The sequence below is a fragment of the Phocoena sinus genome, chromosome 2 (genome assembly GCF_008692025.1).
Source record: "Phocoena sinus isolate mPhoSin1 chromosome 2, mPhoSin1.pri, whole genome shotgun sequence".
Taxonomy (NCBI): domain Eukaryota; kingdom Metazoa; phylum Chordata; class Mammalia; order Artiodactyla; family Phocoenidae; genus Phocoena; species Phocoena sinus.
Genome location: NC_045764.1, coordinates 162,783,611 through 162,810,190, shown reverse-complemented (window position 1 = coordinate 162,810,190; position 26,580 = coordinate 162,783,611). Strand labels below are relative to the sequence as shown.

The following is a 26,580-nucleotide window of genomic DNA, read 5'->3' as shown; positions in this document are numbered from 1 at the left end:
GGAAGGATGGGCAGGGAAGTCTAGCAGGCCCAGTACAAATAGAGGCAAAAATCCAGGAATGTGGCCCTCTTGTTGCCTCCTGTTTAGAGCAAAGCTCTAAAATGTAGCTTCTGGAAATTTCTCAGAGTAACAGGGTTGACGGTCAACCTGGAGAACCATCTTTCCATAGAGTTCATCAGAGGCAGGGGACACAGATACACACACACACACTCACACACACACACACACACAATACAGCATTACTCAAGAACAGCAATTATTTTATGTCCGATGTGAGGTGATGGCCTGAAATATACTTAAAGACTGATTTTGTTACCAAGTCCAAGCTCCCTCTGCTTGCCACAGGACAGGCCAATAAATCAGAGGTGAGGTGTTGAGGCAAGGAATGACGACTTTGACTTTGTTCAGAAAGGCAGACCGAGAAGGTGGCAGACTAGTGTCTCCGATAAACCATCTTTTCGGGGTTTGGATGCCAGTTTCTTTTATAGAACAGAGAGGGGGAGGGGATGAGGAAGTAAAGTAAAAAGGCTATAAGACTTGCAAATGTTCCCTGAAATGGCCAGCCTCAGGGTGGGGATGTTTTAATTTCTTCTTTCTGGCAGCCATCCACAGGTGGACAGGGTCTGGATGTTTCCCTGAACAAAGGGTTTAACATTCAGGCAGAGGGGCAGGGTTCCCTGAGGCAGGCCATTGTGTACAGACACTATCCTTTTAGTGAACAAAAGCAACAGGAAGCAAAGGTTAAAGTAAAAGAAACAGATCCAACATGTAGTCAGATTGGCTCTTCCCTGTTACAATTTGGATATTACTTCACTAGTGCCCAAGAACTTTGCTCTAATTTTATTTTAGTGTCTAGTCTGCGAAACACTGAACAAATAAGGAGCTGATTGTAATACTACTACTAACACTTTGCATTGGTATAGCACTTTACAGTTCACTGATTTTCCCCACATTGTCCTTGAACCCCTCTAATACTAGGATGGGGGAGGTGAAGCGAGCTTAAGGCCAACCAGGTAGAAGGAGGTGGTATCAAATTTGAGCCCCATCTTCCCACTTTTCTCTCATGCTCCTAAGATGACACTGGAATGTCCCCTGAGCACAGTCCTTACCCAAGTGGTGGGACAGATCCTCTCTAAAAGCTGGAGGAAGGGGTGCAGCCCGTTAGGGCTAATAAGAGGCCTATTAAGCAGGTGCAGAGCCTCAGTTTGTCTGCCTGTGTCTGCAATGTACTTCTTTCTGAGATATTCAGACTAAAGGAAAACCTATATTCCTTGACAGTAATCAGGCAATTATGAAACAGGCAAGCAAGAGTGATAAATGTTTCCACAAATTACCAGAATATTTCCAAGAGTCACCATAACTCTGCATAAAGTGGAGCTGTATAGGCACATTTATTCCTTTTTTAATAGGGCTATCTTAATGTAAATTGGATTATTCTAGAGGGAAATGCTTACAAAATGATTTTGTCCAAGTTCCTGAAAACACCTGGGAAAAGTTCTGAGAGCCTTTGGTTTTTTTGTGTGTTTTTTTTTGCACAATTAAATCAAAAATCTTGGTGAGTAAAAGAAATGCAAGATTAGGAAGGCTTGCCTGAACAGTCATTTAAGAAATAGAAGCTATAATTTAGATGATTTGTGATAAGAGGTTTGAATGATTGTGACTGGAAAATTGAAAGGGAAAATAACCAGGTGACTCATCACCTAAAGGCAGAAAGCAACAGTGAGTTCTCCAGGCCTAGAAAAGGATGAATGATGGACCAGCCATAAACATTATCTTTACTCTGTTGCATCCCCCAAATGCCAGTAAGCCATGAGCCCAATAACTCACTTCTTGCATGGATTTAGAAATAGGCTCCACAGGAGTTGCCCTATATGGGAGAATAGTTAGGTGACTATCTAGACATTAGTTAGCAGAATGTTGCAGGATTCATTGGCATGAAAGTGAGTAACAAGTAATTTAGAGTCTCATCTCTGTATAATTTGTGCTAATGCTATAAGCCTTTTTCTTCCAGCACCACTTTCTTCAGTCCCGTCATACAGAGTAAGCCGAATACTCACTAGACGTGAGTTACTTACGTAATTGCAGAACTCTTGAGAATGCAGGTGTTGGTGTTTTCAAAGCACTATTTGACATAACATATGAATAGACCTGGCTATAAAAGGATTCTTTTGTATTTAAACATCCATTCCACCAACAAACATTTATTTAGCACCTGATAATCCTTGGTGCAAGAAGTGGGTGGGATATCATCTCACACTGGTCAGGATGGCCATCATCAAAAAATCTACAAACAATAAATGCTGGAGAGGGTGTGGAGAAAAGGGAACCCTCTTGCACTGTTGGTGGGAATGTAAATTGATACAGCCACTATGGAGAACAGTATGGAGGTTCCTTAAAAAACTAAAAATGGAACTACCATACGACCCAGCAATCCCACTCCTGGGCATATACCCTGAGAGAACCATAATTCAAAAAGAGTCATGTACCACAATGTTCATTGCAGCTCTATTTACAATAGCCAGGACATGGAAGCGACCTAAGTGTCCATAGACAGATGAATGGATAAAGAAGGTGTGGCACATATATACAATGGAATATTACTCAGCCATAAAAAGAAATGAAATTGAGTTATTTGTAGTGAGGTTGATGGACCTAGAGTCTGTCATACAGAGTGAAGTAAGTCCGAAAGAGAAAAACAAATACCATATGCTAACGCACATATATGGAATCTAAAAAAAAAAAAAATGGTCATGAAGAACCTAGGGGCAAGACGGGAGTAAAGACGCAGACCTACTAGAGAATGGACTTGAGGATATAAGGAGGGGGAAGGGTAAGCTGGGACAAAGTGAGAGAGTGGCATGGACATATATACAGTACCAAACGTAAAATAGATAGCTAGTGGGAAGCAGCCGCATAGCACAGGGAGATCAGCTCGGTGGTTTGTGACCGCCTAGAAGGGTGGGATAGGGAGGGTGGGAGGGAGGGAGACGCAAGAGGGAGGAGATATGTGGATATATGTATATGTATAACTGATTCACTTTGTTATAAAGCAGAAACTAACACACCATTGTAAAGCAATTATACTCCAATAAAGTTGTTAAAAAAAAAAAAAAAAAGGAAGTCGGTGGGAGGAGAGGCAGGGCTCAGTTGATACGGAGTTCCCAGGAAAGAGAAAAAGAGATCCGGGCAGAGCTAACCATCACTGTCAGTGTAAGAGCACAAAGTCTTCCCTTCTCCACTCTTTACTGTTTTCCCAGGGTAGGGCTGTACGATCCATGGGTCCTTTCTGAATTTGTACTAGACCACACATCCTCCTTAATGTGGAGCACCCATCACCCTAAGAAGGCAAATGCTGGAGACAACCACAGTCTGTCAGGTGGAGGGGATGTGGCCTTGGGATGAGGCTGTAAGGGAGAAGCTGTTTTTAAATCTAAGAAAGGCAATGCTGAACCCTTCTCAGGTGTTCAGCATCCCTAAACCAGACACATCCTAGATATTTGATGTTTCTGAAATGGGTTGTACCATTTCCCGTCAGAAATGCAATTCTGGGTGATCATAGATTTCCTAAAATGTCATCTAATGAAACACAATAAGATCCTGGAAACCTGGATCCTTTTGAAAGTATTTACAGGGAGAGAAGGAAGAGAAGCAATGGAACGATGTTCTGAATTTTATAGGGCCTTGGAAATGAAGTTCTGCTCCTAAAACGCATGAAGTGGAGGGGTGGGGGGGAATGGAGAAACCCTTTAAGAAGTCCGGATTCTTTCATTCAGTGCTGTAATTTCTCTGGCGCCTCACCATTCTCCCTCTCTCTTTTTAATATTTCTCACCAGGGTATGGGAATATTGCTCCAAGCACTGAAGGAGGCAAAATCTTTTGCATTTTATATGCCATCTTTGGAATTCCACTTTTTGGTTTCTTATTGGCTGGAATTGGAGACCAACTTGGAACCATTTTTGGGAAGAGCATTGCAAGAGTGGAGAAGGTCTTTCGAGTGAGTACTGCCATCTATTTAAACCCTAACCTCTGTGATCCAGTTGGCTTTAGCCTGACAGGATCCAGAAGGAATTACCAGGGTGTTCTTGTTTCATTATCACTTTTAATGGAATAGTTCAATGTTATGGTCATCTTTTTATTTTTGGCCCATGGTAGTCACAGGTACTGTGCCTAAACTCTTGTCTCTTGTTGGTCTTCCTGGAATCACAACACAAGAGGGTTAAGTATAGATTTGCCAATACAGATTTTCTGAAGAGGTGAGGCATACGCAATTTCTTATGAAAGGTGGAAGATGGGTTCCTTAGTGTGTTGGCAATAAAGTAGAGAATTATAAATCCATCCATTTTGTTATTGGAGCTCCTTCACTTTATTTCCAGGCACAGCATCTTCAGGCTGATCCTGGCTTCTAAGACCTCTTCCAGAAGCCTGCATTTCCTAGACATTGCTTTGTGCTATGTATCTGTCTCTTCATGGCCCCACCCCCTCCTCCCACTGCTGAGCGCTCCATCAGCAGTAGTACACTAACATACTAATTCATACTAAGGTGTTGATGATTGCTATTGCCTTAATTAGGTTTTTCCTCTTGAGAATACTCACCTTTAAACAAGGGACAAAAATCTCAACTCAAGGAATTTATTTTCTACAGATGGCATTCCTGGCATCAGTGACAGGCATGTGGAATAGAGGTGATTGGACTGGGGTTTCCAAAGCCCTTTAGCTCACACCTGTTCACATAGTTTAACAGAACATTAGTTTTACTTAGGTGTTAGGTCATTTCTGCTCTCTTTCTCAGTTTTGACGTAATTCTCAAGTCTTTCGAACCTTCTTCAGGGAATTATTTCTTATGATGACTTCATATTTGAAAATAATAATTTGAGATCTTTTTCAGAATCTGGCAATGATGGGCAAAGATAGATCAGTGGTAAGTTCTAAGGCTGCGCTTGTTTTCCCCTCTGAGACAAGAAATCATGACATAAACTTCTCTTTAGAAGAATGCAAGGTAGCTCTTCCCTCGAGAGCTCTCAGTTTCAGAAATTCTGGTAGAGTTGAGTGGAGGAATAAGGCACTAGAGCTGGCTTAGAGCCACCTTCTGTAAGCTCAGTGATCTTGGGTGAGCTGCCTCAGTTTACTCATCAGCAAAATGGGATGGAATTTGAATTTAAGGTCTGGGTGATGATTAAATGAAATAATGTATGGAAAAGAGCTTGGTACAGGGCCAGACACAGAGTTCAGTGCTGCTGTGTGTTTGTCTCCTGAAAGAAGCACTTGTTGGCAGGCTAGCCACCCATTCAAATTTCATGAGTCGCTCGGTGACATGGGGGTTTTCCTGGAATGTTCTACAGTCTTTGCCCCAAAATGCTGGCTGGCCTCATTAGAACATACACCTGGGCCCTGTGGTCACCATGGAAACCATCAGTGCTCAGCTTCTGTGCTTCTCAGATGCTCATCTCCCTAAACCAGATGTGGCAACCTTGTCTCCAAGAGCAGTTTTGAACTTCTCAGAGGTACCCTTTTAGCTGTGGCCTCTTGGCTTCTGATTCAGAGAAAAATGAATCTGGCGGATTAAACACTCAGAAGAACAGGAGTCAAATGGAGAAATGACTGATCTGGAATTTCTATTTTTATATAGCTTCTCTAGATCTGAGTTTATTTGTAGAAAGAAAGGATCGGACTACAGGCTTTTGAAATCCCCCTTTAGCAAAAATAAAATTTGGTTACTGTATTCTAAATGAGAGAAGAGGTTGCAATCATTTAATGACATCTGCTACCGAAACTGGGGACTTAGTTCCCATATGAATTTTGGACTGCAAGTACAGAGAACTGTTCTTCCCCTTAAAGATGCCTCTCAAATGGATCATTCACAGGACTCTGGGACAGAGCCTTCAAAATCTCGTTTCATTTTTTTTTTTTTAAGATTTATTATTTATTTATTTAATTTATTTTTGGCTGCGTCAGGTCTTAGTTGAGGCACGTGGGATCTTCGTTGAGGGACGTGGGATCTTCTGTTGCAGTGTGTGGGCTCTTCCTTGTGGCGTGCGGGCTTCTCTCTAGTTGTGCTGTGGGTTCCAAGAGCACGTGCGCTCTGTAGTTTGCGGCACGAGGGCTCTCTAGTTGTGGCGCATGGGCTTAGTTGCCCCGTGGCATGTGGGATCCTAGTTCCCCGACCAGGGATCGAACGGGTGTCCCCTGAATTGCAAGGCGGATTCTTTACCACTGGACCACCAGGGAAGCCCCTCATGTTTCATTTTTATGCTGGTGGCCCACTCAGGTCCTTGCAGTGCCATCAAAGACTGGGAGTCTTTTAGGAAGGAGCGGCAGTATATTACCGAGTTGGCCGCACACGATGTATGCGTTTGCACAACTTTTGGAGGGGGCTGTGGAAGGGTGTCTGAGTTCCAGGAGGAACATGGGTGCACTTCCGGAAACTACAAACAACAGATTCTGCAGCAGTTTGCTTGCTGCATGCAGTTTTGGTGGAAAATCTCAAAGCTTTTTGCTTTTCATTTAAACTACATCTAAAAGGCCCGTTACCCTTAGGTGATTATTTGAGAACTGAAAATTGTACAAACCAATAAAGCTTGGGGTTGTGAAGTTTTAGTTCCCACGAGGAAGGTTTATTTATTTATTTACCTGCTCACTGATTAAGCCTTTCCATTCATCGGGTGTGTTTTCTCTCAGCTCTAGGAAGGAGAAGATTTTTAGTGGAGTAAAGATAGAATATAAAATCTAGGTGCCTATATTCTGAGGTGATATGATTTGGTTTCTTCTATACCATTCCAGGTCTGAGCCTCATTTTAAAGCCTCATGTGGAGACTTATTGTATTATATAGAAATGCCAAAAGCATTCCTGAATACCCGACTGTTGGGGTTTTTATGGGGTGAATAAATGAAAACTCTTTTTTCCCCTCTGGAGTCCAGAACTAATTGAGAAATAGACACAGGAGTCAGATGGAGATTAAAAGGTCAGCTTTATTGCTGATAAGCTCATCAGAGAATGTAGCTTTAGCTTTGATGCCAAAAGGACTTACTAACCATTTTCACCCTGAATTAGAAGAATTTCCCTGCAGTATGTTTTCTATTTCTGTGTAACAAATTAGTACAAATGTAGATGCTTAAAGCAACACTCGTTTATTATGTCATAGTTGTGTAGGTGAGACGTCTGGGCAGGCTTGGCTGGGCTCTGGATCTGGGGAAGAATCTGCTTCCACACTCATTCAGGTCTTGGCAAAGAATAGTTCCCTGTGGTTGTAGGACTGAGAGTCCTGTTTCCTTGCTGGGTGTCAGGTGGGGGCCATTCTTACCTTTGAGGTTGCCTGCATTCCTTGGCCTCCATCTTCAAAACCGGCATGGAACCCTTCTTCTATCTCTATGACTTCCCGTCTGCGCTCTCCCGTCAGCTGGAGAAAGCACTATGTTTTAAGGGCTCGTGTGATTAGATCAGACCCACGTGGACAATCTCCCTATCTTTACGTGAACTGTGCCCTGTAGCATAACAGAGTCACGGGAGTAATCGCTCATCATCTCACAGGTTCTGGGGATTAGGGTGGGGCATCTTCTCTGGTCATTTTAGAAAATCTGCCTCCCACTCCATCTTGGTCGTTGGTAGCACAGGCCTCCTCAGTGAGGGCAGGGTCTGCTCCACTGACCTTACTACATCATAGAGAACAAAACAGTGCAGCTCTCTGTAACAGATGGTTTCAAACAGGAGATGAAAGAGGCCGAGCCGAGGGAGCTCAGTCCCTTCTGCCGAGTCCACTGGATGAGCCACTGTCTGGCTGAGCAGCGGGGCGGGGGTAGAGATATGGAGTGTTACTCTAGCTGGAGTCCTTCTACGTGGAACATGAAAATGAACATTGCCCCCAACGTCGATTGACAGTGGATGAAGAATGTGACACTGACTTATCTCGCATAGCAAGAAGGCTAAAGGAAGATTGTTTCAGGTTTGGTGCATCAGTTTCCCAGTGACAAGTTAAGGATTCTGGTGCCGATTCCAATGTGTGGATTTTTCCGCACACCACCAAGTAATTCTCTGGCACCAGCTGGGTGTCCTACAGTTCAACTCAATTCTGACACTATCTGTCTGGAATTAGCATCAGATCCCACAGGTTAAGGGCTCAGTCCTACAAGCCTGTGCTCCACTTTAGGTGCCAATTGCAAGTTCAGCTTGTTACCCATGCTTCTGATGAATGGCTAAAAATCAGTGGTTCCCACAGCATCTTCCTTCCTTGGGTTCAATTAATTTGTTAGCGTGGTTTACAGAACTCAGGAAACCAGCTTATTCACTAGATTACTGGTTTATCACAAAGGATATTTAAAGATATGAATCAAAAGTGAGATGAAGAGATACACAGGGAGAGGTCCAAAAACCATGGAGCTTCTGTCCCCAGGGCATTTGGGGCCTGGCATGGTGACACGTGGAGTGTCATGGTTCACCAACCGGGAAGCTCTCTGAATCTCCTCCTTTTTGAGTTTTTATGGAGGTTTCATCACATAGGCGTGATTGATTCAATCGTTGGCCATTGGTGATCAAGTCAACTTCCAGCCCCTCTCCTCTCCTGGGAAATTGGGGGTTGGAGGTGGGGTGGGGTGGGACTGAAAGTTCCAGCCCTCTATTCCTCGTTGGTTTCCCTGGTAACCAACCCCCATCTTTAGGTGATCCCAAAGCTACCTCATTAACATAACAAAAGAACCTTTATGGCTCTCATCACAGGAAATTCCAAGGGTTTTAGGAGCCTTGTGCCAGGAAAGAAGACCAAGACCAAATACATATTTCTTGTTCTCAATCACAACATCACACGCGTACACCCAGGTTTGTTCTCTTTCTGCTCTGCTGTTCTTGGCACGTTAGCTTTGCGTCCTCAGGCTTGTGACCACCTTGTTTGCAAGATGGCTGCCTCAGGACCAAAGAGCATGTTTTCACTCAACCACATTTAAAAGAATGATTTATTTGTATTGAGGTATAGTTGATATACAATACTGTAGGTTACAATATAGTGTACAACACAGTGATCCACAACTTTTAAAGGTTATACTCCATTTATAGTTAAAATAAAATATTGGCTATATTCCCTGTATTGTACAATTGTATCCTTGTAGCTTATACATTTTATACATGATAGTTTGTACCTCTTAATCCCCCACCCCTCCCCCCTCCCTCTTCCCACTGGTAACCACTAATTTGTTCTCTATATCTGTGAGTCTGCTTCTTTTTTGTTTTATTCACTAGTTTGTTATAGTTTTTAGATTCCACATATAAGTGATATCATATAGTATTTGACTTTCTCTGATTACTCAACCACATTTAAGGTAAGACAAAAAGGGCTCCTTTTATGGGAGAAAAGTCTTGCCCCAAATTTTCCCTGCAGACTTCCTCTTCTGTCTCATTGGCCGGAAGTGGGTCGCATGACCATTCCTACCTGCAAGGGAGCTTAGGAAGGTGAGTCACTGACAAAGGAGAATGGGGTGGATTGACTTAGACCATTGGTTCTCAGCGTGTGGTCCCTGGACCAGCAACAGTAGTAGCATCCTCTGGGAACTTGTTAGACATGGAAATTCTTAGAGAAGTTGGGGCCCAGCAATCTGTGTCTGCCAAGCTTTCCAGGTGATTCTGATGCCTGCTAAAGTTTCAGAACCCCAAGGCACAGAGGAGTCATTTTTCATCTCCCGCTGTGATGAACAAAGTTAGAATTCTGGGAGCAGAGGAGAAGTTGGGGTAAGCAAATGACAGCATCTGCCACAGGTGTCAGTCAACTGCTAGCCACACGGACCACTCACAGCGATGCCGCCTTGTCTCCCCCTTACGTATCGATAAATTCGGTGGCCTTTGGGATCCTTGACTGACGAGAGGCTAACTTATACGATACCTAACAAACCACCAGCTTATTCACCCCCCTCCCCCAGGTCTGCTGCTGCCTGGGCAATTCTCCAGACTTTAGGGTTTTTTAGGGGAAGAGAGTCAGGCATGGCATGGCTCTTCAGAGCTTTGGCCTCCAGTCACAACCCACTGGCCTGAACAAGTCACACTGCTCTATCCAACTGCAAAGAGGGCCTGGAATGCATTGTTTGATTTCCAGGAAGGGGGGCGGGGATGGGAAAATAGGTGAGTACTAGTAATGTCATGTGCAGATTCCCTGGGACTACCTGTTGGCTCCGCTCTAGGGTGACAAGCATCCCTAGAATTTAGATACAGGTGGCCCATGGATCACTCTTCGGGGAACACATCTCTAGTGAAACTCATATAGCATCCAACAGAAATGGAGCCTGTTGTGACTTGCCTAAAACCACACAGTGAGTTGAGTGAGTGAGCCTGGACTTGGGATAATTTATAATTATTTATATAACATAAAGTAAAAATAATTCTTCCTAGGTTTCCAGCAGGAAATCTGGGCAGTTAGCAAGGAAGGATAATTACTTGGGATTGAGCAGGGATTACTTGGGTTCCAAAGCAGATTTTTTAAAAAAATTAATTTATTTTATTTATTTATTTTTGGCTCTGTTGGGCCCTTGTTGCTATGCGCGGGCTTTCTCTAGCTGCGGCAAGCGGGGGCTACTCTTCGTTGTGGTGCGCAGGCTTCTCACTGCAGTGGCTTCTCTTGTTGCAGAGCATGGGCTCTAGGCACACGGGCTTCAGTAGTTGTGAAACACGGGTTCAGTAGTTGTGGCTCGCAGGCTCTAGAATGCAGGCTCTGTAGTTGGGACGCACACGCTTAGTTGCTCCACGGCATGTGGGATCTTCCCGGACCAGGGCTTGAACCCATATCCCTGCGTTGGCAGGTGGATTCTTAACCACTGCGCCACCAGGGAAGCCCGCAAAGCAGATTTTGGAAGAGGGCAGTCTCTTCTTCCCCTGCTGTGGGCTGGCTCTTTTGCTGGGCTGGGCCGACTGTCACTTGATAGGATACTGTAGGAAACCTGGTCAGATTTTGGACTGGATCCCATTTTCTTGCTCTGAGCTGGACTTTGGCCTCTGGTAGGAAGTAGCTGCCTTTTTTTATCTGGCTGATCAGCAGGCTTTCTGATATTATCTCTAAAACCAAGGGACACTTTTTTTCTTCTTTGGCTTCCCTCCCAAGGATACAGCAGAAATGTGTATTTGCCTTTGGAACGAAAGGAGCCTGGGTGTAGCTGACAAATAATAACATGTTACCGTAGGCTTATCGGTGCTGTGATAACCTGGGGACTTTAGAACCCACCAAATACTTACAACGGGGTGATGACAATCTCAGTCTGGTAATGATGTTCCATTAGTGGGCTAATTGATCACTTTGGATTGCAGGAAGGAGCTGGTGGAGAAAGCCTAGGGCTCCTGGAGTCCTCTGCCATGTGCCTGGCCTGAGTCAAAGAAAGATTTTGAAGAACACCCTTGACAGGAGACTTGTTTCTCACAGCGTGTCTTTGAACTAGTCCTCAATGGGGATAACAAAATTATTATGTCAAGACGATAAAAGCCCTTGTTTTGGAAACTGGGTATTATTCTCGGTTCTGTGGATTCAACTACAATTTCCAATTCCTAGTATTAGTGGAAAAGTTCGTTGGGGTACTAGTTATGCACACCAACATCTTGCCTAAATACCGGGGGGCCTGGGAGGGCCAGATGGTGGGCTGAGAGCGCCCAAGGGTCTGCATGTGTTTATGTGTGTGTACGTGTGTCTTTCTGCCTCTATGACATGCCCCCACTAGTGCATACCATGTTAAACATGCCTGAGAAATAACCCAGTGGGACTAATGTTACATGAATATTTTGAGTCTATTTTGATCAGAGAGAAGACCCTGGTTTTTAATGTGAACAACTGCTTTCTTACTTCCCCTAAGGGGCTAGAAGGGGGTGCGAGGTAGTTGTTTTTAAATGCACAGAAGGTAAATATTTTTAAAACTTTCTCAACCAGGTTCAGAATAGCTGAATTAATTTAAGAATATTGTCCCAGGGGCTTCCCTGGTGGCGCAGTGGTTGAGAGTCCGCCTGCCGATGCAGGGGACACGGGTTCGTGCCCCGGTCCGGGAAGATCCCACATGCCGCGGAGCGGCTGGGCCCGTGAGCCATGGCCGCTGAGCCTGCGCGTCCGGAGCCTGTGCTCCGCAACGGGAGAGGCCACAACAGTGAGAGGCCCGCGTACTGCAAAAAAAAAAAATAATAATAATAATATTGTCCCAGATGTGCACTTGGGACAAACTATATAAGTGACATCCACAAAACAGACTACACAGCATCTCTTAATCACAGCCGTGACACAGTTTGTCCATGATGGTCCTTCATTTCTCCCTTCCTCTGATGCAGGCTTGCTCAGCCTTAGCTCTATGGACATTTTGGGCTGGATAATTGTCATGGGACCTGTCCTGTGCATTGTAGGAAGTTTAGCAGCTTCCCTGGCCTCTATTCACTAGATGCCAGTGTCATCAGTGCTTCTGGTATATCAGCCAAAAACATCTCCAGGCATGACTAAATATCCCCTTGAGGGCAAAATCATCCAGGTAAGAACCATGACTCTGCTGGGATTTAAGGGATCAATTACCCAACAGGTCCCAAGGGGCGGGCCCTGGTCCCCTGGCTGAATCTTCCACACAAGGTCTGGGGTCTCCATCCATGGTCCTGTCCAGTTCTTCAGTGCCAGTGCCATTCCCACTTGGAATTCTCTTCTCACAGATGGGTCCTTGAAGAGGGCTTTAGAAATTTTATACTCCATAAGTATAAGAATAAGATCATTTCTCACCAATAAGGGAACATGCCTGGGGACTTGATTCTGATGATATACACAAAGATAGTTGGTTCTGCTACTCTTCAGCAGGCATACCATCTCAGCACTCTCTAGCTGGCCCACTGGGGACTAATCTAATATATGATTCTTCCTCGTTCTTGTGTATCTTTGATAACTGGCCAGTGTCCCTTTCGTGTTTCCTGTTGCCATCTGGGATCACCATGGGAGGTTTTTGTTTGTTTGTTTTTTTATAAATTTATTTTATTTATTTATTTTTGGCTGCCTTGGGTCTTCGTTGCTGCTTGCGGGCTTTCTCTAGTTGGCAGTGAGCGGGGGCTACTCTTTGTCATGGTGCCTGGGCTTCTCAATGCGGTGGCTTCTCTTGTTGCAGAGCACGGGCTGTAGGCGTGCGGGCTCCAGTAGTTGTGGTGCGCGGGTTTCAGTAGTTGTGGCTCGTGGGCTCTGGAGCATGGCTCAGTAGTTGTGGCGCACAGGCTTAGCTGCTCCGCGGCATGTGAGATCTTCCCGGACCAGGGCTTGAACCCGTGTCCCCTGCATTGGCAGGCAGATTCTTAACCACTGTGCCACCAGGGAAGTCCACCATGGGAGGTTTTAATGGCCTTTAAAATGCATCTTCACTTTTCCTATAAACAGCAAGGCTATCAAATCTGCCTAAAATATAACTACTTAAAATACTGCCTGGGGCTTCCCTGGTGGCGCAGTTGTTGAGAGTCCGCCTGCCGATGCAGGGGACACGGGTTCGTGCCCCAGTCCGGGAAGATCCCACGTGCCGTGGAGCGGCTGGGCCCGTGAGCCGTGGCCGCTGAGCCTGCGCGTCCGGAGCCTGTGCTCCGCAACGGGAGAGGCCACAGCAGTGAGAAGACCGCGTATTGCAAAAACAAAAACAAAAAAACAAAAAAATACTGCCTGGATAGTATTTAAATAGTTTTAAGGTAGCTTGAACAGAGACTCTTTTTTTTTCTTTCTGGCCAACTTTGATCACGGGTAACTTCTGGGAATCTGATTGTTACTTTAGGATGGCATTCACTTATAAACTTCTGTATATAGGGATCTTTGTAGGGAGACTTGGATTTGTCTAGTGGGATTTGGTTGAGGCAGACTGAGTATTCTGGGACTCAGTATGGAAGTCTGGAGATAAGTTGCTCATCTGTTTGAGGATTTACTATATGCCAGACACTGGGTTGTGGGCCTTCCCTAGAGTGAGCTGTACGATAACCCTCTCTAAGGACCATTCTTGCCTTCTTAGTTTTATGAGATTGGAAAGCTTGGACTGGTTCTGTGAAATATCCAAGGTCACCCAGCCCATAAGTGACAGCAGAGATTCCAAACGAGATTGCCCATCCCAATGTGCACGCACAGACTTAGTTTTTCCACTCTCCTTCCTTCCTTCTTTCTCTTGTAAGGTAGGGATAGCATCTGATGGTTCAGTAGAGTCTTTCATGAAAGGTTTAGTAAGACCTGCGGACAGACAAAGATGGCCAGTTGAGAAAAAAGCTAATATTGGCCCTGTCTTTATCTGCTCTCGAAGCGTTTTAGTTTTCCAGCTTTATCTCATCTATGGATACTTTGAATTGGACCATTGCCTCGGATTCTTCTCTCTGCACCTGCTGTAGCTCCTTCATCAGGCTCCTCATTGGCAAACATCTTTTCTTGGTGTTCTCTTCTCCTGGAGATTAACCTAGGACTTCAATAAATGCCCGCTTGCTCGTGTCTGCTGTGTGATTAACGTGAGGGTGGGCTTATAATGTGAAAGTGGGCTTGTACTGTCTCGATGGCTGACTGGTTTGGGCCCACCTCTGCGAGGCGGGTTGCCAGGAAGACTGTGTTCTCCACTCTTCTGTTCATTTCTCCACTGTGTACAGCCCACTCGGTGTTGACAGTAAGAGGAACACACAGCTCTAAGCCAAGCTTCTTGGTGAGCCGAGGCGGCTGGTCTTGTCTTCCAAAAGCATTCTTCTTTTTCTGCATTCATCAGATTGCCTCAACAGTTTTGAGAACCTGGAGTTTGAGTGCATCAACATCAAGATTTTAATTCCCACTGGGGATTTCACTCAGTCCTAACCTCAGGAAAAGTGGTGGAAGAAGCTCTTCCTAAACTACCGTCCAAACGAGGAAGGTCTCTGGAACGTTTATATGGGTATTCCTTACCTGCCAGGTCTTGCCCATGGAAGAATTGGTCACTTCCTAGAATCCCAGGGGATTTTTTGATGAAAACATTTTATATCTTTGCCTTTTGGAACTACTGAAAGTCCAGTGACGCCTTAGTATGTATGGTAAGCTGTTTCTAAAACTTCCAGGTACTTCTGAGTTATGAATTTAATCCAAGGATTTTATTAGTACTCACATTTTTATTAGTATCATAAAACCAGCTTAATAGGTGGATGATTTCCCATGTTCACCTTTCATCACCAGTTTTTACAGGATAGTTTGGGTCCTTTGGAGGACACTCATCCAGTAGAATAATAATCCTTTACCCTTTTACAGAACTCTCTACCTTTTTTATATTACATTTATCAATATTAAAAAAACTTTTTTTCTTTTACACTTAGCCTCCTGCTACTTCTGTGAGCCGAGCGAGTAAAAAACACTCTAGTGTATCTTCCGACAAATTAGGTTCCTAAAAATTGAGAGATGCCATTGTTGAACCGTTGAGTCTGCCCATCCTGGAGCAGGGTATGTGGTGTATGACTGGTATGTCAGTGGTCATTGATAAATTCCAAGTTGCTTTAGAACTTTTTGTTTCAGGAAAGGGGAAGTGTTTAGAATACATCATTACTGAGAGGTGTGCTGGTGTTCTGAACTCTCACCCCAAAGAGGCCGCTCCCTTGGGGGTGACAGCATGGTAGGCATGGTATGGTCACACTGCAGACCGATGGCTTTGAGTAAGGAAGGGCTGCCCAAACTGATCGAGCCTAGGAAATGTGCATTCCTGTTAGAGGAATTACACTTTGTATTTTGGGAGCGAAAATGCTTTGTTTTTTATTTTTTGAGGAGAGCTGCATTAGTGCCTCATAGCATTTTTGACTTAATGGTTTTGCACTGTATCTTGGAAGTTCACTGCTGAGTTTCAGTCTCTTGTTAGGATAGAGCTGTGGTTCTCACCCTGTGGGTGGTGGGTCCCCAGGGACCTGAGCTGCGATTTTAAAGGATTAGAGCATCATTTTGTGCATCAAGCATTACTGGTAGATAGAATAAATAACGTCTCCTTTATATACTTACTACCTTTTCCCAAATGTATGTAGAGGGGTAGTCATCAATAATTCACTTAAGTTCATTTAATAATATGATTCCTGGATTCATAGTAGCTTATTTTTTCTTTATGGGTTTGCACAATCAATGGGTACCAAACGTCCTATTATTGTGTGGGGATTGAGGATTTTTTCTAACGTTCAAAAGGGATTCCCATACTCAGAAAAGTTGAGTACAAAAGTACAGAGCAACCCTGGCTTTTCAAATCAGCCCTGTTTCCAGGGAATGAACATTTTGGTCCTGGCCATACTCACTGTTTCAGTGAGGGTCTCTTCATTTAAGGTGTCCCCTGGAATTTGCTGGATACTTTAGAGCCTGCTTCAGCTTTTTCTTTAGGTCTATTTTGTTCTATTGTGGTTTGATACACACAACATAACATTTACCACGTTAACCATGTTTAAGCGCGCAGCTCAGTGGCATTAAGCACGTTCACGCTGCTGTACCGCCATCACCACCATCCACCTCCAGACCTTTTTCACCTCCCCGAACCGAAGCCCTCTGCCCATTAAACAGTAACCCCTCATTCCCTCCAACCTCCCAGCCCATGGCAACCTCTATCCTACTTTCTGTCCCTATGAATTCGGCTGCTCAATATGCTCATATAAATGGACTCATGCAGTACTTCTTTCCTGAGTGGTCTCTTTCACTTAACGTAATGGCTTTAAGGATTCATGCATGTTGTGGCGTGTGTCAGCGTCTCCTTCCTTTTCAAGGCTGATGTGTTCCACCGTATATATATAGACCACATTTTGTTTATCTATTCCTCTGTCTCTCGATGGACACTTGGGTTGCTTCACCTTTTGGCAATTGTGCATAATGCTGCATGAACGTGGAAGTACAAGTATCTGTTCAAGTCCCTGCATTAATTCCTTTGGGTATATACCCAGAAATGGGATTGCTGGATCATATGGGAATTCTGTGTTTTATTTTTTGAGAAACTGCACTATTTTACATTCCCACCAGCAATGCCCAAGGGTTCCAATTTCTCCACATCTTCACCGGCACTTGTTCTTTTCTTTTCTTTTTTTTCTTCAACTTTTATAGGCCACAAAGACAACATTTGGTAACCTGCTACCTGATTGTCCTCTGAAATCTGGGCTGCTCCAAGGCTGTCATTCTGTTCCATGGGGGGCAAAGTAGAGAGGCTGTGCTTTGGGCCCTGCCTCCCTCTTAAGCCCTCTCCCCTCCTCCGCTCTCACCTCCAGCTCTGTCCCTGTGCTTATTCCTACTCTGCTTCCTTAGCTCTGGCCATGCACCAGTGCTGCTAGGAGGGAGGGTGGCTCACCACCAGGCCAACCTGGGCCTCACATGCCGTTGATGCCTGGTTTCCACCTGGCCTTGCTGCTGCTCTGAAATCCTTTCTTCACCTCATAATGATTCACTCCCCAGCTCCCCATTCGGGTTGCTCCTTTATACCTCTCCCCAGGTTGACTTCATGAGTAGTTATCAAATAACGCCTTTTGTGTTCTCAACAGGGTGGGGGCGTGGCCATAAACAAAGACAGTCCCTTCTTTCAAGGAGAAAACAGACATGTATGAAGACCAGTGTCCATAGTGAGACCAGGGCTGGGGCAGGCGGCCTCAGAAGTCACATGGCCTCGGTGCGTAAGCCCTGATCACCAGCCACGTGACCCCGGGCTGTGCCTCAGTTTCCTTACTAGAAAAATGGGGATAAAAATAGTAGCTACCTCTTTGGGCACTTAGTTGATGCATGAGAGCAATGCCTGGCATCCAGTTAGCACTCAATAAATGTTATTCATTGTTATGATAAGCACATTGTTAGCTTAGGGAGCCCAGGGGAGGGCCTTGTGAATTCTAGCTTGTGTATTTGACTGTCACACGCTTTTTCAATGATGGACCTGTTTTGTGTAGCTAATGGATTGTTCTCTTTAAGTAACACATAAGGGCTCTGAAGCTAAGGGATACTCTGCCTTTCTTTTTCTGTACCCCTCTGGTACCTGCTCAGTGCTAAGTGCTGTAGAGGCATTCAGTAAATAAGTATTGATGATGAATTTGTTGGAGAGGAAAGAGAAATGAACCAGATTCCTTTTCACACACCCGGGGAGTGTAGGCTATGCATCCCCCTCCAACAAACCCGACTGAAGAAGAGATGCTTACTGATGCAGGTTTCAGTACTACCCTTGCTGGAATGGATGTGGAGGTGGGTGGGGCTGGAGAAATGGAGGCAAAAGGGCAGTAACAGACAGAGGGAATCCAATGGGCAGGAGGGCGTGGGCCTGGGCTAGAGCTCCAATCGTCAGTCATTGCCTTGGGAGGAAAAGATGCACTGACCATGATTCAGCAAAGGAAGAATGCAGAAGCTCTGCTGTTCCATCTGAGCAAGCGGGGAGGTTGTGCATTTCATCCTTGACTGCATTTCACTGACTGCAACTGCTTATGCAGACATGTCCGTGATATTCCACCACATAGGTAGATGCTGGTGAAAGGAAAATCGAAGAACGAAAAAGAATTTACTTTCGCTACATGCTGCTTGCCTCTCAGCTTGCATGTGCTCTTGCTAGGTCTTAAACACACAGACCTGTGCATATTTTTCATAAAGCATCAAAGACTTCCAAGGCTTTCTTCCCCAAAGATAAATGGCTCCTGAAATATCAACGAGGGAGCCCCCCACCTGGAAGACGGGTTTTGCCATGCTGGTGTTTAGATACTGCGTTCTTGCCACCATGGCTCCACTTAGACTGAACAATGTCCCTTGGGTTAGTTTTTTTCCATTCCTTGGCAGAAATGAATTTTACTGTAGAAAACATCAACAATATTTCTCCCTGAGCCTGGGGAATGGTTGAAGGGCTCATGTCAGATTATTATTATTAATATTTGGCTGTCTCCCCATCCACACTCCCCCTCTCCCCCAGCTTCCGTCTCACTGCTGAATAGGCACAAATGAATGTGATGGGCATCTCGCATCAGTCACCAGGACATTCCCTTCTGATCTGATCAATGCTTTGCACTTTAGTTTGAACACTTAGAAACAGGGTTCTAGAGCATGCAGTTAAAAAAAAAAAAAAGCAAAGGAATTTATGTATGATTTTGAGGATAGGACACAGAAGCTTCCGTGTGATTTTTTTCAAAATGAATTTTATCAAGGACAGTAACAGAGTTGGCACCAAAACTAACAAGAAAGCAAATATCAACATTTCAAATGAAATGCGTACCATCTAAGAACCATATGGTGCTCTGGCAGTGTTATTACCACTTTCTTTTTGGCTTTCATCCTTTTCCTGACGTCGCCGTTTGCTTGTCTCTGCTGCTCTTGAAAAAAGTCTCAGTTGTCCTTAGCCCTTTGATTCTGTATTTCTGGTAGGTGTCTTTCTCTTCTACCTCCCCTTTGGAGGCTTGTCAACCTTTTCTCCAGGGAAGAGGGGGAAGAAGACCTGCCCAGATGGCCGGATAAACATGTGACATCTGCTTTCGGGAGCCTCTACTGGGGTAGTTGGAGGGTGGATGAGACTCCTTCCTGCCTGAAAAATGGGCATGTTGCTTTCTGTCTCTTTTCTAGTTTTTTAAAAAAATGATCACATGCCTTTACTTTTAATAATATTTTTAGAAATGTCTTGAGTTCAGATTCTCTCCCATTATTAGGGAAACTACAACAACAACAACAAAATGAATTCACCAACCAGACTTTGTGAAAAATTCATATTGGTCGAATTTTTAAAAAATGAGTGAAATAGGTGTGGGAGATTCAGAGGTACAAAATTTTGGTTACAAAATAAATGAGTCATGGAGATGAAGTGTACGGCATGGGGAACAGAGTCAATAATATTGGAATAACTTTGTACGGTGACAGGTGGTAACTAGACTTACTGTGGTGATCATTTCGTAACATATAGAAATATCGGATCTCTATGCTGTGCACCTGAAACTGATATGTGTTGTAGGTCAACTATGCTTCAACAAAATTATTAAAAAAATATTTTAAAGCTTTTCACAGTTAACATTCTTTCTTAGAGTAAGATCCTTGATGATCGTGTTTGGGGAGAAGTCTCTGCTTTCACAGGGGAAATTCCAAGGGTCTGTGTGTTTGCACCGAAGTGCCACCCTCTTTCATCTCCAGATTTTTGCATGTGATATTTATGGTGCTTCAAACACTGTCCCATCTTCCTCTTGCTCTCAGCATAAGCGTCAGCTCTTCAGGGAGGGTTTTCTGAGTCCTAAATAAGGTCAGCACCTTGCACTCCCATAGCACCTCACATGCCTAGGTAATGTTCATCTCCTTGAATCTGAGTTTCATGTTTGATTCTTGTCACCCCCATCAGCCCTATGAGGACAGGTTTGTCTGCCCGTTCAGCACAGTTTCCAGCACAGGGCCCAGCACCCACACCCGGGGAAGGAGTGAGTGAGCATGACTACAATCATACATTTTGATATAGAAAATGCCCTTGAAATCAAAAGTAGTATCTCATGCAAATAAACGTCAATGGAAAAAAAACCAAATGGCTTTAACCTTTGAGATGCAATTATTTTGATGAAAGGGCAGTCCAGTAGGGGAGCTGTCCCCTGATAATGCTTTTTGCACATGGACTTTTATCTCATCGAGAGACACCTGTAAGTGTGATCTTACAGACTTCTCAAATCAACCTCAGATACAATGTACTGTTAACTTTCTCAGTGGTTCTCATCCCTGTAATACCCAACAGCCCCTTTTAGAGCGACTATTACTGCCCCTTTACTACATGGAAACGAATTTCATACGTAGTACAACTTACCTACACACCATTTTCTAGCTACAAGATGAAGGAGGAATAAAAGGAAGGTAACTTATAATAAAATAATCATGTTTTTGTAATAGGTGCTTGGTCATGAATCCCCAGGAGAAGTACTGAAGTAGTGAGACCCTCGCATCTACATGTAGGATGCAGAGGCTGGTCCAGGTGTGTTGTGTCAATGACTAAGCTGCCACAAGGGACTTTCCTGCCAGTGATGGGGGTTTCCAAGATGGAGAACAGCTCTTGGCAAGGTTCCAACTCGTCAAAATTCAGCCTTCTTGCAATTTATGTTGGAGTCACAGTCTTATAAAATTCAGCCTATATTGAAACTGTGCAAAAAATTGTGTGTGTGTGTGTGTGTGTGTGTGTGTGTGTGTGTGTGTACCTAAAAGGGAGTCACATTCTCAGCTCAGGTAATTATACATACACATAAATTTGTCTCAGTGGGTTGTTCAAAACTCACAGTAAATTTGGGCTAATCCTCTGCTTTGTGACACTAACTCTTGTATTATAGGATGTCTAAACATTCTTGTCCTCACCTACTGTGTGCCAGGAGAGCACAAACACCGTCACAGATTTACCAGTCACCTCCTCAGGTGTTATAAACCAAACGGGGTTATAAAAAAAACTTCCAGGAAGCTCCTGTGTAACTTTCAGGACTATACCTGTATAATTTCTATTCTCTGTGTAAATGGCCATGTTCAAATGTCAAGACTCTCGCCTTGAGGCAGTTCCTGTGCTGTCAATATTCAATTCAATTCAACAGAAACATCCTGTGTGCATGCCTGTGTATGTCCATTGCCTGTGCCTATCATATATACTCTTATGAGCAACTTACATTAGGAACTCCTGACACTTTATCTCTTGCTGGATGAATAGTTTTAGTTCCTTCATAGAACAGTTTACTTTAAACAGTTGCTCTCATATTTTCCCCAGGTGCCAAGAAAGAGGGAGCAAGTGTAGAAAAACACACGGTGCAGGGCACCTGGGATGCAAAGGTAGGGAGACACACATGCAGGAAGACGGCAGTTCGGGGTGAATTGCAAGGAATAAAGACGGCAGGGAAGAGGACACGGTAACTGACAAGGCAGAGGCTTCCTGCAGGAGGTAATGTCGGAATTGTGTTTTGAGGAATGAACAGGAGTTTTCCAAGCGTAAAAATGGGAAGAACATCCTAGCAGATGGAACCACCTTGAAAAAGACAGAGAAGCATGGATTGGTGCAGTGTTTGGGCACCAGTAAAGGATCCAGTCCCTTTAGAGAGTAAGCTGCAAAAATAACTGGAGTTATAGATGAGATGGGATGGCACATGCTTGCTAACAGTGGGACTCCTCCACAGCTTTGCTCAGGAAGGGGGTTGCCGCATTCTGGAGGGAGGGGAGGTGGCGTGGGCAGCAGGCAGGATGCAATTACTGAATTGGAACAAGGCCACGTCCTCACAGCTTCCACTGTCACCTCTGGCAACCGTCCCTGGGATTCTGAAGCCTCAGACAAGGCCCATCTCTCTTACTTTACCACAGGGAGTAGCTACTTTTCCTTCTCTCTCTAGTTTTCCCTCAAAGGCATGGTTGTCAGCCCCTTCCCAAAAGAAAGAAAGACAAACTGCACAGTTTTCCAGGACTTCGTGTTATTTCTCTGGGGAAATACTGCAGTATTGGTGAGCACAGTCGACACTTTCTGTCTTTCCCTTTTCTCCTCCTCTCGTTCTCTCTACCTCTCCTCCTTTTCTTTCACTGTAAAGGTTACAAAAGGACTAGATGGTCGTTGTAGAGACTTTGGAAACACAGAAGGGTACAAAGGAGAAAAAAAATCACATGAAAATCCGTTGCCCAAAGAGATCCACCGTTAAGACGCTGATAATTGTACTTCTGAGTCTTTTCTCTTGTATCTATATGTAGCCTTAATGCCTTACTCCACTGGCACTCCAGCAGGCCCCTCCCAGCTGTCTTTTCTTCTAGTACTTGCGGGGGGTATCACTCATGTGTGCCCACATCTGTCCTGACCACAGCCTGTGTCCTCCCCCATCAACTCCTCCAGATTACCAATCTTGCCTCTAACCACGGACCCGTCTTGGCAATGCTCCTGGCCCCCTCCTGCAGATGGCAGACCCCTCTGCCTTGGTTGATACTTGCTCCTGCCCTGCTGGCCTGGAAGGAGGCTGGCACCACTCTCCCTATAACCCTTCATCCCAGGAATGGATATAGCCTCTTCTATACCACAGCCGAAACTAGCTGCAATTTTTAAGAAGACTTTTCTGAAGATTTAGGGATGTCAGAGAGATATTACCCAAAGCAGTTAAATCACATCTGGTTATCTTGGAGTCCAGATGTCTGGCGGTGGCAGGGGACTCTGTGGGGCTATGTCCCTGACCCACCTCCAAGTGGCTGAAGCCAGTTCTACCCTCACCTCCAGGAGTGGCAGTTTAGCTGAATCAAGAGAAACCAACTATGGCTAAGTTAAGCAAAAAAGAAAAAAAATTTAAATGCTGTTGTATAACTATCACATCCCTGAGGTGGCTGGAGACCTATACTTGGAAGGTACCCAGCCAAGAACAACGACCCATAGAGCTAGACCTGAAAGAAGTCACTGCTATGTCTGCCTGGCACAGACAGCAGCCAGCCCTGCTGACCCCACTGATTCTGGGCCCTGGATGCTGCTACTGACCACCATTGGGGCTACCAGTCCCGGAACGGAGTCCGCATGGTCCATGCTTCTTTCTGCAACCCCACTGGTGTGCTCACTGCTGCCTGCCCCCTCCCACTCCCCCCCCCAGCACCTTGGAAGCCCCCGTCTGGTCCTACTCAATTCCACCTTGATCAGGGGCAAGTTTCTCCCCTCCGCATCTCTACCCCACTTAGTGTCCAAGTCCCTCAGTCTTTGTTGAAGAGACTTAGGAGGATCCAGGACTCACGAGAGGTGGGCTGTGCACAGGTGGTGAAGCTGGGGGCACCCACCCTAGGAGAGAGCTCTACAACGAATCCCTTCCTCTCTGCCTCTGGTCCTGCGCACTGGGGGTTGTGCTTGGAAGACCCTAGGAAGACTCAGTCCCTTCCTCCCTCCTCCCTTTCCAGGCTGAGTGGCCATTCTGCCCCCTCTCTGTCTCCATTCCTAGCCAAGTCTTATCTAGTCTCTGGGAGATGAAGAAGTGGTTCTGTAAGACGCCTCTGAGAATCATCACCCCTCATTTAGGAATGGCCTTTGGGATGCCAGAGAGAGAAAAGAGAGAGAGGAAAACACAGAAAACCTTCAGACGAACACTTCATGATCCACTCTGCCACATCTGCCCAGTAGTGCCTTGTTCAAAGTCTGACTTACGTCTCTCTGGTTGGGGGGAGCCTGGGTTGCGTGCTTGTGTCCTTGTAGTAGGGAGGCTGGGAAAGTGAGTAGCTGGCATTCTTCAGCTTCTGTGCTGGGAGGAGGTCTCTGTCTTTCACCAAACAAAAGAAGGGGGTTCAGATGATGGGTGGACAAAAAGGAATGACTGGTGTCCTCTAAAGCGGTCATGACCTGTGATCTAATTCTATCACAACATGATAATAGGGTGGTTAGTTGGCCTTCAACAGGTCGTGAACAGCACACTGCAGGCTGTGTGTTACCAGGGTGGGTGCAAGTCCATTTTCTAGTCTTTTTTCAACATGAGGAGAACCTCAGGAAGCCTGGATGTCTTTTTACAAAATTGTCTTTGGGGTCTCCGCTTTTGGTCTTCTGTGGAGAACTGTTCAAATAAAGCATGCATCTCTGCTAAACACTTTGCAGGATTGAAGTCATCTAAAACTAGATGAGAATACTTCTAGTTTAAAGAGAATACTTTTCTAAAGAAATTATTACCTGCAGAGACTCAACTCCTACCTAAGAGTGGACCACTGTTTACTATTTTATCTTATAGGGCATGTGATGTCCACGCCTGCTATCATTTGCATAGCTAAACAGCCCAGTCATTTCATGAAAGATGAAGGTATACTTTAGTCATTACATTAAGCTCCATTAAAGGGTTTGTATATAACTTAATTCTCTTAAAAGGAAAAAAAATATGCCAATTAACTAACAACTGGGACATTTATTGTGTGTGTTCATTTAGTAATACCAATAGGCTTCTGTCTGGTCATGTCTAATCAAATCCACATTCTAATGAAATCCATTCTAATCAAATTAAAGAACAATGCTTCTCTTTAATAATCGTGGAAGGATGATAGATGAATAAACATAGATGAATTATGGATTTATTTGCTCACAATGCATACACACTTGGAACTTGGAATGTCCTTGAGGGATTTGTATAAAACTTGAGTAAGATACAAAGAGGACAAGTCTATCAGGATGTTGAGATACCCACTTTGGACGACTCTGCCATGAGGCTATCAATGAAAATTCTGCCAGGAGCAGGAACCAACCAGAAAAGTACATTAAGTCTGAGTTCCTTCACCTCCTTGGCCTCCTTGCAGGGTTGTTTCTCTCCAGCACCAGTCTCTTGCCTTGAATCATTTGCAGTAACCCCCTTTACTACCATGGGTGACTTTCTGTGAAGCTGTGTTCCATTCTTATTTAAACTTCTCTGTTTCCAGTCTAACTCAAAAGTTCAAGCATATCTCTTTCTCTTCTGTTTTCTTTGTTTCTCAAACAGAGAGGTGCAAGCCCAGCTGAAAGCCTTCTAATACCTCCAAAAAAGTTTTTTTTAAATAAATTTATTTATTTTTGGCTGTGTTGGGTCTTCATTGCGGTGCGCGGGCTTTCCCTAGTTGCGGTGATCGGGTGTGGGGGGGGCTACTCTTTGTAGTGGTGCGCGGGCATCTCATTGCAGTGGCTTCTCTTGTTGTGGAGCACAGGCTCTAGGCGCGCGGGCTTCAGTAGTTTTGGCATGCGGGCTCTAGAGCACAGGCTCAGTAGTTATGGTGCATGGGCTTAGTTGCTCCGCGGCATGTGGGATCTTCCCGGACCAGGGCTTGAACCCGTGTCCCCTGCATTGGCAGGTGGAGTCTTAACCACTGCGCCACCAGGGAAGCCCCTCAAAGGCTTTCTTAATTTTTCTTGCTTCTCATTGCCTTTTTTTCTCTTGTAGTTCACACATCTTTTCCCTATATGAGTTCTTAATGCTTATTTCATTATTCTTTATAGTTTTATGTGGATGAGCATCCCTATGGGCTTTCATTAAAAATATCTGTCTAAAAAGAAAGAAAGAAGGAAAGAAAGGGTGTAACCATTGGGAAAGGGTTTGCTCTCCACTTCCCCAATAAAACTCAGGAATTTTTACAGAGATTGACTCAATAATATCCAGGTGCTTTTTTAGCTGCTGACCTAAATCTGGCTGATCTTGGGGGCTTTCTTCAAATCTTCCAACAGGAAAGATAAATAAGACCACAGAAAATACATGCTTGTTTGTCACTTATCTTGATTCTTGGACATGTAGACAGTCATTCCAGGAAGCCCACCAGAAGCTCACAGATGCCTTCTCTCTGGGCTACTCATACCCAAGGTGAGGGCATTTGAAGGCTTTCTTCTCTCCCATACTTCCCGGGTGCTCTTAGATGCTGGTTCCAGTCAACAGTGACATGGCTAAGAGATGCCAGGAAGGACGAGAAAGAGTGAAGAGCTCCTTGTTAAGCCACAGTGGGGCAAGTGAGCATTTTACTTACCTCGTGTGTTAGGCGGATGCATTATGATCATTGCTCCCCAACTCCGCCCCCACCAAAGCCCCCCGCCGCCAGACCCTGGGCAAGGTTCTTGTCTCTCCTAGACAGCTCAGCCAGGACTTGTCTTTCCCAATTCCTTATCTTCTTATCAGGAGGCCCACTGTAATCTCACTCTTTCTTTGCCCCTTTTGTTATATGTGTTCCTTCCTGGTGAGGGGCCACAATCTAAAGAAGAGAATTTACCTGCCTTTGAAAAGAACTTACACCA

The 26,580-nt window shown here is 44.7% G+C and overlaps 1 protein-coding gene across 1 annotated transcript in view; it reads left to right on the top strand.

Annotated features, from left to right (window-relative positions):
* Positions 1 to 26,580, top strand: part of KCNK10 (potassium two pore domain channel subfamily K member 10) — a 138,635-nt gene that overhangs the window by 97,767 nt on the left and 14,288 nt on the right. Inside the window, exon 4 of the mRNA XM_032623569.1 lies at positions 3,834 to 3,994. Within this exon, the coding sequence (XP_032479460.1) occupies positions 3,834 to 3,994 (161 nt within the window). The remainder of the gene's footprint in view (positions 1 to 3,833; positions 3,995 to 26,580) is intronic.